This window comes from Pteronotus mesoamericanus, unplaced genomic scaffold (assembly GCF_021234165.1).
Source record: "Pteronotus mesoamericanus isolate MK-2021 breed Mesoamerican mustached bat unplaced genomic scaffold, CSHL_Meso_final scaffold_409, whole genome shotgun sequence".
Lineage (NCBI taxonomy): Eukaryota > Metazoa > Chordata > Mammalia > Chiroptera > Mormoopidae > Pteronotus > Pteronotus mesoamericanus.
Genome location: NW_026555316.1, coordinates 313,332 through 330,206, shown reverse-complemented (window position 1 = coordinate 330,206; position 16,875 = coordinate 313,332). Strand labels below are relative to the sequence as shown.

At 58.6% G+C, this 16,875-nt stretch overlaps 1 protein-coding gene across 2 annotated transcripts in view; it reads right to left on the bottom strand.

Moving 5' to 3' along the window:
- PRKAG2 (protein kinase AMP-activated non-catalytic subunit gamma 2) overlaps positions 1-6,343 on the bottom strand; it is a 194,898-nt gene extending 188,555 nt beyond the window's left edge. For both annotated transcript variants that reach the window (XM_054593436.1, XM_054593437.1), the window contains exon 1: positions 6,073-6,343. In XM_054593436.1, coding sequence (XP_054449411.1) covers positions 6,073-6,174 — 102 coding nt within the window. In that variant the 5' untranslated portion in view covers positions 6,175-6,343. The remainder of the gene's footprint in view (positions 1-6,072) is intronic.
- Positions 6,344-16,875: the final 10,532 nt, after the last annotated feature.

Here is a 16,875-nt window from a genome sequence, read left to right as displayed (position 1 = left end):
CGGCGCACAGGGCGGAGCCTTCCCATACCCGCTCCCTGCCTGCCCGTTCCCTCCACCAGCCCGGCGCTGGGCCCTGCTGAGCTGGCACTCAGCCGGCCTGTGACAGGGGCCTGCTCCCTGGCTGGCCATGCGCGCGCTCTGCACACTATGGAGCGGTGTCCAGGCTTCGTTTACAAACCCACCCTGGGGCCAGAGCGCAGTCCGGGGGCTCCGTCACTGAGTCATGTGACTCCCGAAGGTCCCGATGGCGTACTCGGGGCCCTCTGGGAGCCCGTGCCCAGGGCACCCAAGAGGCACTAAGCCAAGGAGATGCTGAGTCAAGACATATTCCAGGGCAGCTAACAGACCGGCCCACCGTGGGCTACCTGGCTGGGGCTGACCTGAAAGTCCGTCTTTATTTGGAAGCCGGAAATGTCTTGCGTTTGTTCAACAGTCACGAGCCAAGGATGACTCCTCACCGATGGCTAATCAAGTACAGATGACAGACAGCGGATGGATAGATAGATAGATACATGGACGGATAGATGGATGAGTGGGGTAAGGATAGGAAGGGAGGGAGGGACGGAGGGAGGGGAGTAGACCACATGGATCAGCGTTAACACTGCGAAAGTTGGAAACCAATTGCTTTTAAACCCCTGTAGGTGCAAGAATCACGCAGAGGGCTCGCCAGAAATGCAGAACCACGGGTTCCGCTCCCCAGAGATCCCGATTCAGGAGGTCTGAGCTGAGACCTAAGATTTTATATTTTATTTTTTTTAATATTTTATTTATTTTTAAAAAGGGAGAAAGAGAAGGAGAGAAACATCAATGTGTGGTCGCCTCTCATGCACCCCCTACTGGGGCCCCGGCCCGCAACCCAGGGAAGTGCCCTGACTGGGAATCGAACCGACCACCCTTTGCTTCCCAGTCCAGCGCTCAATTCACTAAGCCACACCAGCCAGGGCAGATTTTATATTTTAAATATATTTTAAAATATATTTATATTTTTATAAATATTTTTATATATATTTATATTAAAAATATATATATATTTTTAAATATATTTTATAAATATATTTAAAATATATTATATTTTAAACAGATTTTATATTTTAAACATGGTCCTACTTAAGCTGGTCCAGGAACCACCGCTTGAAAAACACTGCCCTTCACCCTAACTCTTGCTCAAGGTGATACAAACCGACCAAGGTCGAAGCCAAGGTCAAAACTGACACCCTTCCTGCATTGCATGGCACCCCATTTCCCTTCCCAGAGGCGTCTACCCGGGGTGTTTCGGTGGTGTGATGGGTGCCCGGTCCTCCAGCCCTGGGACAGAAGGGCAGCTCCCGCCCCTGCCGACCCCGGGCCACGCCCCTGCCGGGGCGAATGCCTGAGCTAGCGCCTGCGGTTGGAGGGAGGCTACCAGGCACCAGCCTGCCACCAGCTCGGAGGGCATGAGGCTTCCCTCCGGACAGATACGCCTCAGGCAAAGGCGGCACATGGGACAGCCCACCCACGCCAAGCCACGCTCCACAGCCTTCTGTGACCAGCCAGCTGCTCTTGGCTCTATTTTTACATTGTCTCCAGCGGCTGTGGAGGATTAGGCCCGGGGACGTGTGCGCTGATACTGAATTGTCAGCAGACCACACCGGGCCCCTGGCTCAGCATCCCCACAGGCTCCTGTGTGGGTCCGTCTCTGTACAGCACCCCCCACCGCCCCACTCATCGCCTGCTCTGTCAGTGGCTCGCAAACAGTTCCAAAGACCCACGACACGCCGGCAACAGTCATTGATTAACATGCATGGATTTCAGCATGACCAGGGACGCCGCTTTTTCTTGGATGCAAGAGGAGAAAAGAGCAGGTCTGTTCCCAGCAGTAGCTTCTCTGGCAGAGCCCTGGCAGGGCGCCACGCTTCTAATGAGCTGTTTTCTAAAGCCATTCCCTCCGCCTCGTTATTATTCCTGCTTCCCCTTAGCGATGAAGGCTGAGAGAGGGGAGTGAAGGCAAGGGGCCAGCTCGGCCCGCCAGGGCTCTCTGAACGCTGCGCCTACCTTGTGACTTTTAAGGCCCGGCGCGGCCCCAAGGAGCCTGCACTCAGCCCTCCCTCGGCCTCTCCCACCTTCTCGCACCGCCGACGTGGTCCCGGGGGCTCTCCCGGAAAGCTGATCCAAACCGCCAAAGAAACGGGCTGAAATCAAGCAAGGGCTGCAGCCTCCGTTAGGCCAACGGCCGCCCTCCCGTCAGTCGAATTCAATTGACGTAGGACTCGAGTTCGCCGTTCCAGCTCTGCATTACCCGCTACGCCCGCAGGCCCCGGGTGTCCCCTGAAGCGGACCCCTCTGTATTGGTGTGTCAGGCCGGCAGGGCCACTCGGAGGAGGCGGCTGAGGTGCTTAAAGAGAGCCAGGCCCTGGGTGGGAGATCTCCAGGTGATGTCCCCCCCGACCTCTGAGGTCATGGCTCTGCTCACGCGGGGGTTTCGGGGGTATAGATGGAAGCCGATCACGTCCAAAAGGCTTTGGTCTGACTCAGGGAAGAGACAAGCTGCTTGGACACTGGAGGCCCCAGGCGGTCTCATCTCTGTGGATGTGGCTGAATGACCCCACCCACCGGGCGGCCCAAGTCACACTGTCCTTAGAGTCCCCAACGTCCCTGGAAATAGCAGTCTCTGGGGCCCAGTGGCCACCTGGTGCTGGGGGACAGGGAAGCGGATGTCATTCCCCTCCGATGTGCCACTGTCGGCTCAAGTCCACCACGGCTATGGCTGAACTCATCTTCTTCCCCACGAACCAGCTCCTTATACCAGACACCGCGACCCCGGGCCTGCCTCCCCGGCCCTTCACTGGGCTCCGCGGCTCACCCAGTCTCCCTTCCGACATCTCCCGCCTCCCTTGGGTCTGTTCCCTCTTGACGTCACTACAGGTCAGCCCCTCAGGGCCCTATCTCTGATTTTTGCCAGAGCAGTTGCCTCGGTTTCCCTGACAGGGGCCCCTCTTCCCGTGACTCCACTTAGCGCACTGCTACCAAGCTAAGTCTCCGAAAGTGTAGTTTTCGTCACTTTTCGTTGCTTCTTAGTTTAGATTCCCCCCAAAGCAGACAGCAAGAGGGCTAAGGTTCGTTCGTTTATCCCAAGGGTGCGGGGAGTGAGCGGGGAAGCCAGCCGAGCCAGCAAGGGCGCACTGACGGACGGACTACCGTGGGGGTCTACTGGGCTGGACCCTGCGGGGACCCTCTGCGGCGTCTGCAGAGCACACGTCACCAAGGGCCACCTGAGGGTCGCCCCTTAGGGCATCATCCGGACCCCAGCACTCCCAGCCCAGCCTGCAGCACCCAGGAGGACCCCTTCAGGGCACGGTCAAAGGCTGCGGCCTGGCCTCCGGCGAGCCTGCAGCAGACCCTGTCCGGGTGAGCCGCCACCACCACTGCGAGCCAAGGTCCTCACGCCCCAGGCCTGCCTCCCAGGCGGGGCTGCAGGGCACCCAGGTAAACCAAGGGCCCAGCTAACAATGGGCGGCTTTTCAGTGTTAAGCACATCCCGAAGGGTGCACGGAACAGTCCTATAATCAAGTTATTTACCGTGTACCTAAAACTCTAACTTAACTGGGCATTTGGCATTTTTATTTGCTGCATCGGCGACCCCTCTCCACGGTCCCCCTTGGCTGGCCTCGGCCACCGTCTGATTCCTCAGATTCGGAAGCCCTTTCCTCCGTGTGAAGGGGTCCCCCCGCCCCGGCCCTGGGCGCAGCCGGCCAACCCCCGAGGCCACGGGGGTGCTCAGGTCGTCAGGAGGAGCCCCTGGCTCCTCACCCGTGTGTCCTGCCGCCACCTCTGCGTCTCCTTTCCCCGTCACCTCTTCTCTCCTTGCCCTCTGAACGCAGGCACGGTCCGCACCGGCCATCCCCTGCCGTTGTGTGCCCTGCCAGCCTCCGTCTTACTTTCCCGGTTAGACCGTAGCTCTCACCCAGCCCAGCACACCGCTCGAGACCCCTGGGCCCACCGGCAAACGCACGCCCTGTGAGGGCGGAGGGAGAAGCCCGTGCACCGTGGAGCTCGCCATCGCCGGAGCGCCGGGCACGTGCAGTGCAGTAGTGGAGGGAACCGCGCTGGGGGTCGGCGCTGGGTGGATCATGCCAAGAACGTTGTCTGCAGCAGCCAAAGCCGCTGCCCGCTGCAGGACAGGTGGCCAGCCTATCCCAGCTACGTGGTGGCTTTTCCACGTCACAGCCTGGCCTCTCCGCCCTTTCCCAGGTCTGGATTTTGTCCTGCGTCACCGCCAGTACCCCGCACACGCGCTCCACTGAGGCGCGGCCTCCACACGGCGTGGTCTGCACACTGGGCAGCGTCAGCACCCCGCCCCGCCCCCACCCCCACCCCCACCCCCGCCCCCACTCCATCAGCTGCTCAGATGCAGATATAACAGCCACACATTTACGTAACATGCGAACTCTGTAAGAGCTTTCCCATAAATTATTTCACTGAAGCATCCCTGAGAGGTAGGCTCAGCTGACAAATGGGAGGCACTGAGCGGGTTAAATGGCTAACGTATGTGACCACTGCTTGCGGGAGGCTTGTTGTCCTGATGCCTGACTTTTCATTTACAAACGTGTTTACAACGCCTCTCCTTAGCTATGTAAACAGGAATATTTCAATTTCAAATAGAATGCCTATTCAAAGGAATGCTTCTTTATGCATATTTTTGGGTCACCACACGGAGGGCCTCATAACAGCCAGAGGTCCAGTCACCTGCTCCGGGAGCTTCCGCGACAGGGAGAACTGGTCACTGCGCGCCCCAGCTTCGAGCTGCTCCCCAAGCCCCCATCAGATGTCTGGGGTCGGCGCTGCAGTACCCAGCCCTTCCTCCTCCAAGGACAGGAAAGGAGCAGCCCAAGAGGAAAGTGTCTGATGAGGTCCGCAGGGGAAAGTGGGCGCCCAGCAGCCCCACCCCAGCCCCGCCCTGGCGTTCTCAGGAATGATTGATGATCGATGATCGTTCACGAGGTCTGAAGCAGCTCGCTGCGCATTCCCACCCTGCGCCCAAGACCGGCAGCTCCGAGGAAAACAAAATCACATTCTCCATGGAGCCCTCTGCTGTGTATGTGTGTGTGTGAGTATGTGTGTGTGAGCAAACATTTACTTGGTTGGTGGAGGCCGGGGGTGTGACCCGGTTGGGGTTTTCCTCAGAGTGAAGTTAGGGCTGAACCGCGTCCCGACACCGGATCCCCCACAGGGAACCTACCGGGTGCTGCGGCGGGGCCGCGGGGGCGAGGACAAGCGGGCCGCGGGCTACCTAGGCAGGCAAACCCCGGGGACGTGGGGGGGGGGGGCTGGCTGGGAGGCGGGGCGCACACCCACCCTCCTGCCCTCCACCTTGACAAAGTCACGCCGCAGGACGATCGATGTACCCAAAGTCCGGGCTGCGCTGCCCGCGTGGCCGGGGCTGAAGTTCCCCGCAACTCTGCCTGCGCTAGGGATCCCGGAGCCCCCACAGGTTCGAAATGTGCCGAGAGGATGGGGGCGGGGGGAAGGCTGGCAAAGGGAACGGCTGCAGAAAAGGCCCCTGCCCCCGGGTCCAGAGACGCCCGGAGGGAAACTGCGGAGGAAAGAGGTCCATCTGAGGGAGCAGCTACACAGCCACCCCCCTCCCCCGCTGTCCCCACCCACTACCCCTCCCCTCCGTCCCCCGCGGCCGCGGGCGGCTCCACCTCCCCGGAGCGCAGTCCACACCGTCCTTTTCCAACAAAACAACACTACGCACCGCCCCCCGCACCCGCACCGGGCGGGACTACGCCCAGCCCGCCACCAGCGGGCCTGGCCCGGGAGCGCGCCGCATGCCCTTCACCCCTTCGCCCACCCCCAGCCCCTGCTCCCGCCGCAGACTGTCTCCGAGCCCCGTCTGCACGCGGGTGGGGAGAGAGACGGAGCCCGGGCTCGGCGGCCCAGCTCGGCCCAGCGTCTCCACCCTTCCCGCGAGCAGCCCGAAGTGACAGGAGGGGCACGCACGGCGCGCGCGGGGCGGCCCGCGTTAACTGCTTCGGTGCCGGGTCGGCTGCCACGCGAGGGCGGGGACCCGGGGACCGCGGTGCGGAGACTCACCGGAATGTGCACTCGCAGCGACCGCCTCTTCTGGCTGGGGTTTTTCTTGCCAGGGCTGGAAACGTCCTTCTTCTTCTTGGTGTCCATGGCCGCGCTTCCCATAACTTTAACCAGAAGTTAATTCCGGGTGACTCGTTCCTGGAATACGGTCCTCTTTCCTAGCCCGGCCCCTGCCGTCCGCCTGGGGCTGCGCGCTCGTTACTACTGTCCTTCCCCCGAAGACACCGCGTGGGGACTTGCGCGGGGAGGGAGGGTGGAGCAGGTACCTTGGGCCACCGCCCGGCGGCCCGCCCCCCGCCCCCCCCGGCCCCCCCCCGCGGGAGGGATGGCGGTCGGCGTGAGCGCCGAGCTCGTTTCCTCTTCCTCCTACGGGCTCATCAGATGCCAAATCAAAGCCACAGGCTGTCTTGGTTCTGGTCTCTCTCCGGGTTACGCGTGGCAGACGTCTCCAGCTGGGTGGCAAAGTTTTCTTCCTTTTGCAAAGCGAAGCAACATTTTCCACCCACTCGGCTCCTCCCACAGATTCCCAGAGGTAATGTGAAAGGCAGGTGCAGTGAAACCCAGGGATCTGGAAAACAAGCCGCCTAGGTCCGTGCCCAAGTGGAGACTCCGGCGAGAGTGGGACAGTTTGTGTGTGAATGTGACCCTCGGCCGCAGAATAAAGCAGCCCGGATCCTGGAACTGGGGCCGTCCTCCCAGCGCGAAGGAGGGAGGGAGGAGGGGAAGGAGGAGGCGCAAACGCGGGCTCGGCGTGTGGGGCTCGGGCTCGGCTGCGAGCACAAGTTGCGGCGCGGCTCGCGCGGCCCCGCGAGGAGAGGAAGCCAGGCGCCGTCTGTCCCACCGCCGCGCCGCGGTCCCGGGGTCGACGAGGGGTCGGGGCGGACGCAGCGGGGAGCGCGGGCCGACCGGGGAGGCGGCGTGCACCCAACAGGAAGTGCGCGCCGCGCGGCTCTGCGCTGCCCCCGCGCCCCGTCGCGTGCCCGGCGGGCGGGGGCTCCCTCCCCTGCGGCCGCGGCAGCGCGGGGCTCGCTCGCAGCTGCTTTCTGACCCGTGTCGCGTGGTTCCCGGCCTCTCGGTTTGGGCCTGAGCCCCTGAAACACGCCCACGCGCCCCGTCTCCCGCCGCCCCGGCCGCAGCGGGAGCGCTGGTGTGCCGTAGGGTGCGCATTGATCCGCACGTGCTGCGCGGGGCTCTGCGGCCGGCGGTCTGAACGCACGCGTGGTGCGGCAGGGGTCGCAGCGACTGCGGCTTTGCACGTCCCAATACACTCCTCCCCTCCCGCGCGTTCAGGTTCGCCAAGAGTTGCGCAGTGGATCCGCGGTCAGTGTCCGGGGACCCTACCGCAGCCCGGCGCCCCGGGAAACGCGGAGTTCTCTCAGACTGCGGCAAGAAATGGGTGAAGAGAGGCCTCCACGTGCCTTCACGATCTTAGAGCGCCACCGCCTCGCCATTCCGCCAACCTTGCCTAGGGCCCATGGGGGTTCTTCTGGGTGGCGGTGGGGCCCCCCAGTAGGGCGCGACCTTGGCCCTGGCTGGAGGTAGGGTGAGTGCTGGATCAGGTGCTGAGGACGGTGGCTCCCAAAGTCACTCGAGCGCCCTGAATGCTGACGTCAGTCCTGCTGCACCCCATAATCAGTAATGCGGAGAGGCCACCCAGAGAAAACGCGACACAGGTCGCTTTGGGAACACCAGAGGGACCCGTGGGAAGACGGTTCGAAGAGTGTTCTCGCAGGAGGAGGGACACCGCTTAGGTGGCTCCTCCTCCTCCTCCCCAGCCAGAAGCAACCCTGTTTCAGCCACCTTTCCCGCTTCCCTCTCCAACGCAGGGGCATCATCTTGTGTGAAATCCCCGATAGCCTGCGTGGTTCCTTGGTCCGCAGGAGCGGGGTGCAGGTGGATTTGTCCAACGGCTTCTTCTGCCCTGCTCTCCAGACCAGAACGAAGCCCGACTGGGAAACGGGGCCGGGCCCTGGAGCGGTGTCCGTTGAAAGGTCGGGTGCTCTGGAGGGGGCGCGTCTGGGTCCAAAAGCCAGGTGGCTGGCGAGCCCGGCCCCGAGCTGTGGAATTTCTTGCTTTGACCTTTTCCCGACTGGCTGCGTGGGGGAGACAGAGACTGCCTTATCCCTCTAGATGCTGGGAACCCCGGTTAAGAGGGGAAAGCGGCTGGCCGCTGGCCTGGGCCGTGGGGTTTAAAAGACCCACGGGTCACCTCTCCACATTGCTCCCCAGCTGCCGTTTAAACTTCATCTCTTTAGCTTGGAAATTTAATCCTGGTCACAACGATGATTCGATGATTCGCCAGGGTGAGCGGATCGCTCCATTGGATGGGAATTGGGTTCAGAAGGAAAGCGGGGGAGAGAGAGCAGTTATGCAGGCTGACAGGGAATTCAGGAGGAGCGGCCAGCCAGGGTCCCCAGGGGCCGCAAGGAGGGAGCAGGAGCTCCCCTCCTAAGCCCTTCCCCTGGGCCCAGGCTCATGTCCTGGCTGATGGGCTGTGCCTAGCAATTGTTACAATATGTACTTTTGTCAGCTGACTTGTGTAAATATGCCCAATCATTCATTAATAAAATGAATGTGTTCTCTGAGTTTATTTTGTCGGGGTACAGATTTTAATGCCTGGGAATCTTAAAACATTTTTACCTAATTGCATTTTAAGAGCCTTTTGCGGGAGGCAGGGGGAGGGTCCACTTGTTAATATTTCTGAAATATGGGTGTTTCTTGTAGATGGCGCCAGGAGAAGCTGGCCGGCCACTTTTTCTTTCTGAAAGAGGTTAGTACACTCATCAGGCCTTTACCAATCAGTGGAGTCTTACAAGAGAGAGACACAGTGATTGCTTTGGGGTTCCCTCTGAGCCCCATCCTCCCCTTCACTTCGCGGCCCACAGTTACCTCAGCCAGTAGCTGAATGTGGAACGCCCTGACCTGCAACTTCCTTCGCCAAAATAATGCCGTCAAGTCAACCCTGAATAAAATGTCAACGTTTTCAATAAAGACGGCCGTGCTGATTTTTTTTTTTTTTTTTTGCTTTCTGCTCAGACCCCAATATTACTCAGCTCAGCACTGTTCCTGACCCTGTCTTTATGAAAAGAAAAAAAAAACACCCCTCATCTGAAGGGGGATACAGTACAGTTTATATATAAATGTTTCTCCAAGGATGAAGCAGAGGCTGCTGGTGATCACCGAATATCTAGGTGATTCCATTTTCCAGAGCCCCAGCAGATAGGACCAGGGTAGGCGGTTCATTCTGGCCGAAGAGATGGGCGAAGACCCAGTGCTTACGTATATGGCTTCTGGGCTCAGCAGGGAAAAGCTGGTCCACTACCACCTTCCGTTTTCCTTTCTTCCGCTGCCATGAACCTGGAGGTCACATGTGTCCGATGGCATTGGACTTGGGTTGGGCTAAGCCACTAAGGTGTTGATAATCATTTATTACAGCATAACCTTGATTATGAGAAATACTGCACTAAAATAGGGTTTCTCTCCCTGACTGAGTCTTCTAGCACTTCCTTCAGTTTCGCACCAGGGCAGTGCCTCCCTGGCCTCCCGGCTGCAGCCCTGCCCTGCTTGATGGAAAGGTGAGAAGCAGGCAGACCACGGGCCGCGGGCCGTCCTGGCCGCCTCGCCGCCGCTGTGCCATGGGGCCGCAGCGGGTCACTGTGTTTCGCCGTCTACGAGAGGGGCGGTGTGGCCGATGGAAGATTCCCACGGCCTGTTGAACAGGGGCATGTGTTTCGTCCTGATTCTATTCTGCACATCTTTGTTCATTTTATTGCTTGAGTAATCCCTTCTGTATCGAACTTTATGAAGGTCCACGGATTGAAAATTAAAAACACACATGCAAACAGGAGACCGCTGGGCCTTCGGCAGAGACGGTTTAGGACGGTGCTTTTCAGGGAAAGGTGTTTCCATGCGGGGCGTCGCTTTGCCCAGGCTGATGGTAACAGTGAGGGGCCAGGCATCTTATTCGTTCCTATTGATTACCTTCCCTAATTTCTGTGAACACCCCCTGAGAGAACTGCCACTTTACAGAGAAGGAAAGCAGAGCTGGCCGTTGAGAGCTGGTTGCTGTGCACGTAACTTACGTCCGTTGATCCTCACCCACTGTACCTCCCAGAAAGGCGTTCTCTCTCAGGTGCACCCTGCCACCCCCCCCACCCCCCCGCCCGCCCGCCCGCCCCATTGTAAGAGCTTTGCACAAGGCCAACAATACCATTTAGGAAACTCCTTCAGGGTGACCTTGGACAGACTCTTCAACATCCTAGCCGCCTCGGTCTCTGCCTGGGACGCAGGGTGGGGGACGGCGCTGGTCCGTGGAACCAGGAAACCAATGACTCAAATCCGTGCAAAAAACAACTCTTGGAAAAATGAAACAACAGAGTCTGGACTGAGGACTCTGAATGCTTGGCTAACTCGCTGGACACCGAGCAAGGGGAGTGTTATCTCATCGCAGGAACCAGGGCTAAGAGTCACATTCCAGTTTTTATTTTCCACTAAGTTGGGCATGGATTGCATAACTTCGTGCGGCTCTTGCTCCTTGGCGCACAAGGAGTCAGCCACGCTGATCCGGGCGGGGACATGGAGGCTGGCACTCGGGACCGGCCGGGAGGGGGAGGGCGGGGGGCTCTGCTAGGGACAGCCCAGCTCTAAACGGCCCTTTCCCAGGTCCCTTCGGGTTTCCTGGGGGTCTCTGCCAGCCACCTCTTGTGTCTGTGTTCCAGATGGTTCTTCATCCGTCTGGCCTGTTAACCATGGGGTTGCCCTGAGGGTGGAATCCAAGAAGTGCTCTGGGTTAAGGAGAAGGTGCCTCTGTGGCAACAGTCTCCCAAGGGACAGATCTGCTGTTGACGTCTTTTCTCTAGAGGACAGACTGGTGTCTCAAGCAGCTATGTGCTGAACACACACTCAGCAGTTTCACAGAATGACAGATTCAGCAAGCAGGGCATGGGGGACCCCGCAGCACCGTGCAGCAGGAGGGCGCCTGTTTGCTAAATCAAAGAAGATCCCTGACTGGCCTGGCTCAGTGGATGGAGCGCCGGCCCTGTGAACCATAGGGTCGCTGGTTCAATTCCCAGTCAGGGCACTTGCAGGGATTGTGGACCTCGTCCCCAGTAGGAGGTGCGCAAGAGGCAACCACACATTGCTGTTTCTCTCCCTTTTTCCCTCTCTTCCTCTCTAAAAAGAAATAAAATCATTTTTAAAAATAAAAAAACGAATTTATTTTTAAAAAAGAAGAAGAGGCAGCCCCAGCAATATCCTCCCTTCCTTGACTAGGGGTGGTTCGTAGTCCCAGAAACAGCGTTGGTTGGGAGGGGTCTTTGGTACTGCCAGCAGCCACCTGCAGGTTTGACGGTTTCCGGTGTGACCTTTGTCCCAGGGGTCTGGCATCTCCTCCCCTGGCGGCGAAGGGGTCAAGCGCCCGCGACTGGCTGCAGACTTCTGGCTGAAGCGTCCTCCCCTCGGTGCTGAACTTTGGCCGCGCCCGAAGCACACAGGGTACCCCTGGGAAATGTGGAAGACCACCGTTGCCTGACCATGACTCAGGATTTGCTTCTGACCTCTTGCTCCCCCAACTATCGGGGACATGATTAAACAATGCGAGCTGGCTGTCACCATTTCCCGAACAACTGAAATGCCTCTGGTAACTACACCGGCTCCAGAACTTCCACACCCGGACAGGACGCGGGAGGGAGGGTGCGTGTGACATTCTGGTCACCGGCGCTAGCGTCACCGTGCGTTCACGTGACTTCAGCTGCCCTGTCCAGACCTGGCCTCCGGGATGCCCATTCCGGCTTTTCAACAAGACTCCGGGAAGAAAACAACAACGACGACAACATCGTTAGTATCTTTTGGGGTTGGCAGCATCTGGGGAGCAGAGCGCCAGGGGGCATCCGGATTTCAGGGGTGTACCGACCTACCCCTGTTGACTCCAACCCCACTGAGAGGCACGATTGTCGCCCCGACTCTCAGAGAGAGCTCTGTCCCTCCCAGAGGGGCCCAGCCACGCCCAGAGCTCGACGCCCGCACGACCTGCCCGCTCCGCCTGTCTTTGTGCCTTAGCACGTTGTACTGGAATCACCAGCGCCACTTGGTGTGTGGGCGGCCCACAAGAGGCCTGGTTCCAGGGCTTGACGTGCAGGGAGGCTCTCAAGGATATGGCAGCTTTTGATAACCATCTTACGCCATGTGGGTCAAAAGGTACTTTGTAAAATGTTCCTAAATATAACTCCTAAGAGTTACACGAGGCCTTGGAAGAGAACGGGGAGAGAGAGAGACGTTCCAAGTAAAACTCCGTACGTGGGCTTCTGCGGAAGGCTGTTTTAGATCATTGAGAGACGTGCTCCGAGCAGCGCCAGGGTGCCAAAGGCCTTCCTGCCCCGCTTCTCCCTGACCCCACTCATTGTAGCTTTTTTTCCTCCAGGTGGAAAAATAAAGCGTGATTACACAGTTCAGTGGTCTCTGAGCAGCCTGAGAGAACATCTTCCTGCCGTAACGTAAATTCCTCAGCCACGCAAGGGATTCCCAGCATCTCCTGGGGACAGGCGCAGGAGTTTCCCTGGGCAACCAAAGGTGCCCAGGTGTAGTGCAGGGTTGGGTGCGGACCACTCCCGGCCCAGAGCGCTGGCCGAGACTCCAGGGTTCACGTGGGCCGCTAAATCTTGTGGCTGGGGTACAAGGAGGAAAGCTGTTTCCAGTAGCATTTCAAGGACAGTCTGCATTTCAATAGGATTGTTGGTTCCAAGTCTTTACCTTTGCAGATTTAAGAAACTGACGTCACTTGTTCACCAAGAACTGATAAAGCTGGGGAATTATGTCATTGTCACCGCTCCCAGGAAGAGATCTGTTCTTGGCGTGGCCGCGTGTTCTGTGCAGTTGTTTGCCTCGGCTCCTGTGCGTGTGGGGCAGCGCCCTGCATCCGCAGGCAAGAGGGGCGAGGCGTGCCAACAGGGCGTGGCCATCAACGAGACGTGGGGCAGCCTATCGTGTGGCAGGCGGGAGGGGGCCCACGCAGACGCAGGCAGGAGACGCGGGATGGGGGTGAAAGGGGCGTCTCTGCTCCTGTCCAGAACGCGGTGCCCCCAGGGGATGGAGGGAGAGGTGAGGGAGGTTTGCGGGCAGAGCAAAGGTGGAAAAGGCAGAGCTTGCGGCCGGGGTGGGAAGGCGCACCCGGACAGAGGGTGCTGCCGGCGATGGGCTCTGAGTCCAGCCGACGAGCCTCACGGACCGTTCACACCAGTGCATGGAGAGCTGGCCGCGTCGTCTTCCACTGTAGAAGCATTGGCTAATGTATGATGACTGTGACTGACTCCTTGTTACATTACATCTTTTTAAGCTGTTCCCTACGGCTTCGATGAAAAGTCGGGTGGCGTCCAGCACTGGCGTGCGGAGACACCCGGGCGTCCCTACACGCTCTGTGGTGTTCTCAAGGACGCCCACGTAGACACGCGCTGGTGCCGGAGGGGAGCGAGTGGCGCTGGTACGTGTCAACACACAGGTGACTCATCCTTCCCAGGGGTGACCCATCTGTGCCCCCACCAACAAAGTGCGCACACGCCTGCCTCTCCGCTCCAGGCCCTCAGCAACACAGCATGTGTAGTAACTTTCTAGTATTTTCCAATCAGCTAGGTGAGAAGAGTGTCTAATTGCATTTTCACTGCGCGATTCTTCCTGTTATGAGTGAGAACGGACACCTTTCTGTGCATCGGTGTTGCCTGTGCAGCGGGCTTTCTGTGAATGAGCGATTTGTGCTGCGGGCCTGTTCTCCTGTCGGGTGGCAGGTCTTTTTCTTATCGATTTACAAGAGCTCTTTGTACGGAAGAACTGGGCCCCTCGTCAGCGCTGAGGGTTGCAAGTATTCCTTCCCAGTCCGTCTTTTTGACTTTTTAAAAACGCACCTTGTGCCCTGGCTGGTGGCGCTCAGTGGACTGAGCACCGGCCTGCGAACCCAAGGGTTGCCGGTTCGATTCCCAGTCAGGGCACATGCCTGGCCCCCAACCAGGCCCCCAGTAGGGGGCGCTTGAGAGGCAGCCACACAAGGATGTTTCTCTCCCTCTCTTCCTCCCTTCCCGTCCCCCTAAATATAAATAAATAAATAAAGTCTTTAAGAATTAAAAAAAAAAAAGTATCTCACCTTTTCTTCAGGCAGGATTTTTCGATTTTCATATAGTTTGTTTGATGAGTTTATTCATCCCGGCCATGTTTTTCCGTCCTATTTTGCAAAGTGTGATTGGAGGCACGGGGCCCCTGCCACTCCACGGGGGTGTTTCGGAGGCAGGCGGGGGCCAGGACGCCTGGGACGGAGGGAGCCACTGTGCCTGGGGGCGGCTCAGAAAGCGTCAGTCCCTTCCGCTCCTTCCTTGTCAGCCCCCAAAGCAGAGCTCACCACAGTGGCGCGATGAGTCCCGTTTGCTTTCCAGAATCCTTGGAGAAAACGGCAAAACGTCTGTAATGTGCTGGGCCCGTGCCTGTGGCCCCCCGCGGTCCACCCGCCTGCACTGAGACAGGTCAGTCACCCCCGGGAGCGTGAATTTGCGCTTCTGCGCCATCCAAAGTTCCGCAGCGTCTGGGGCAGCGCGTGAGGCCTCCCCGGAGAGGGTGCAGCCTGTCCCCCGGAGTGGCCCTCAGGCCCTTGCTCCAGGATGACCCGACCCGGGAGCCGCCCAGGCCCCTTCCCAGGCTCTGCCTGGGTGTTCGGGAGAGGCCACGTGCCCGTGCGAAGTCTGAGACCTGCTGCTCCGGCCCGCCCTCTGAGCCTTCCCCCTGGGAGGTATTTTGGGAACCAGACACAAAACAGCTGCACGCTCGGCTCTGTCTTTCCTGCCAAGAGAACTGCAGGCGCCGTTGCGGCCTGTCGCCCGCCAGAAGGTGCGTGGCTGTGGAGGACGGCCTCGGGGAGCAGCCCGTCCCCCAGGACTGCCAGGCAGGACAGTGCGGCTGCTTCCCACGGAGCTGGCCCTCACCCAGCTTCCCAGCTGTGTGGGCTGGAGCCCGGCCGAGTCCACCCTCCCAGCGTGGGGGGGGATACGGGGGGTAAGGCGATGCGGCATGCATCCCCTTTCCATTTTATGTGCACAACGTGTGCACCAAGCCTCTGCTCGCGAGAGGTTATGTTGTCTGAGGGGCAAATGTGGGTCTAGGGCCATTGGTTTTGTAAGTCTTTCTAGAGGGGCTTTTAGATCATCGAATGACCGGGGAATGAGTTAGAGATCTGCATATCACACGCTGCCTAAGGGCCAGGTGGAAAGAGGGGTTTTTATTCAGGCAGAAGAGGGATCGCATGGGATTTGGGAAGGCATGGTGGTGGGCTTTGGGCTGGGGGCCCCAGCGGGGAGAAGGGGGTAGAGGGTTATTTGGGGAAGAGTTCCATGAAGGAGGACGTGAGACCCCAGGACAGGAAACTGCTGCTGGCCAGCGCTGGTCCAGCCAGAGCTGTGTCTGAAACCCCACCAGAGAGGACTCCGCTGCGTTGGGCCCCGGGCTGGGTGTGGTCAGCCAAGGTGGAGGTCAGATGGTTAGAAACATTAAAAAGACATGTATTAGGATCCCCAAAGAGAAATTCCTGTTTGGTCTTAAAACCAGGTACAGGTCCTGGCTGGGTAGCTCAGTTGGTTAGAGCATCATCCCCGTACACCAGGGTTGTGGGTTCGATCCCCGGTCAGGGCACATAAAAGAAACAACCAATGAATGCATGAATGGATAGAACAACAAATCAGTGTTTCTCTCTCTCCCTTCCCCCACCTTCTTCTCTCTCTCTCTCCCAAATCGATAATTTTTTTTTCAAAATAAAAAAAGAAACCAAGAACAATCGTCTTTCTCCTGAACTCCTGTCTGTTCCCTGTGGGCACAGGCACCGTCCCTCATGTCTTTTTCATGGGCGGCCAGAACACAGCATCAGACCTGTAACCCACCCATTAACTGCTTCATCTTCCTCTTTGGGGAACTTGCCTCCCCTCTGAGTCAGCGCTCTGGTCCCAGCTCAGCCACTCATAACCACTCTCTCAGACAGCTTGGTCCTGGGCGGCCAATCAGAACCCTTCCTTGGGATTCTGCCTGGAGAGGACAGAGCCCTTTCCATTGCAAGCCCAAGACTGAAGGCTGCCCCACTCGATGGGAGTAAGGACCCTGGGAGACTGAGTCCCGCACGCAGAGAGAAGTAGGGATAGAAGAACCTGGAAGCCTTGGTCCCCCTTGTCCCCAAGACCCGGCCTTCCTCTCCTCCTCCCTGTGAGCCACTCACATTCCCATCTTCAGACAGAGTTAAGAGCTAGGACTCTTGCAATGCAGCAGTCCCGGCTACTAAACTTCTCACTTTTAATTTTAACTTAACCGCACTGTACTGCCCTGGCCAGTGTGGCTCAGCTGGGCGGAGCATCATCCCGTACGCAGAAAGGCTACGGGTTTCATCCCCAGTCAGGGCACATACCTAGGCTGCGGGTTCCATCTCCAGATGGGGCGCGCGCGGGAGTCAACCAATCGATGCTTCTCTCCCACATCGACGTTTCTCTTTCTTCCGTCCCTCTAAAAGCGATGAAAAAATGTCCTTAGATAAGGATTGTTTTTTTTTTAAATCTCTGTACTTTTTGTTCTCCTGTAAGTTTTAGGTTATTGTTTCTGACGCAAGTGGGGAAGAAAAGAAGGGACACAGAAAGGAAGGACAGAAGCCTAGGAGGAAGCTAGGAATGAGCACGTTGTCGTGACACGCCAGGTCACCGCAGCGCAGCTTCCGGAGTGTCTGCGTGACAGCTGCCCAGAGACCAGCCGGCCCGCGGTGGCCTCTGTGGGCTGCGGGCTCCCTCCCGGGCCTCG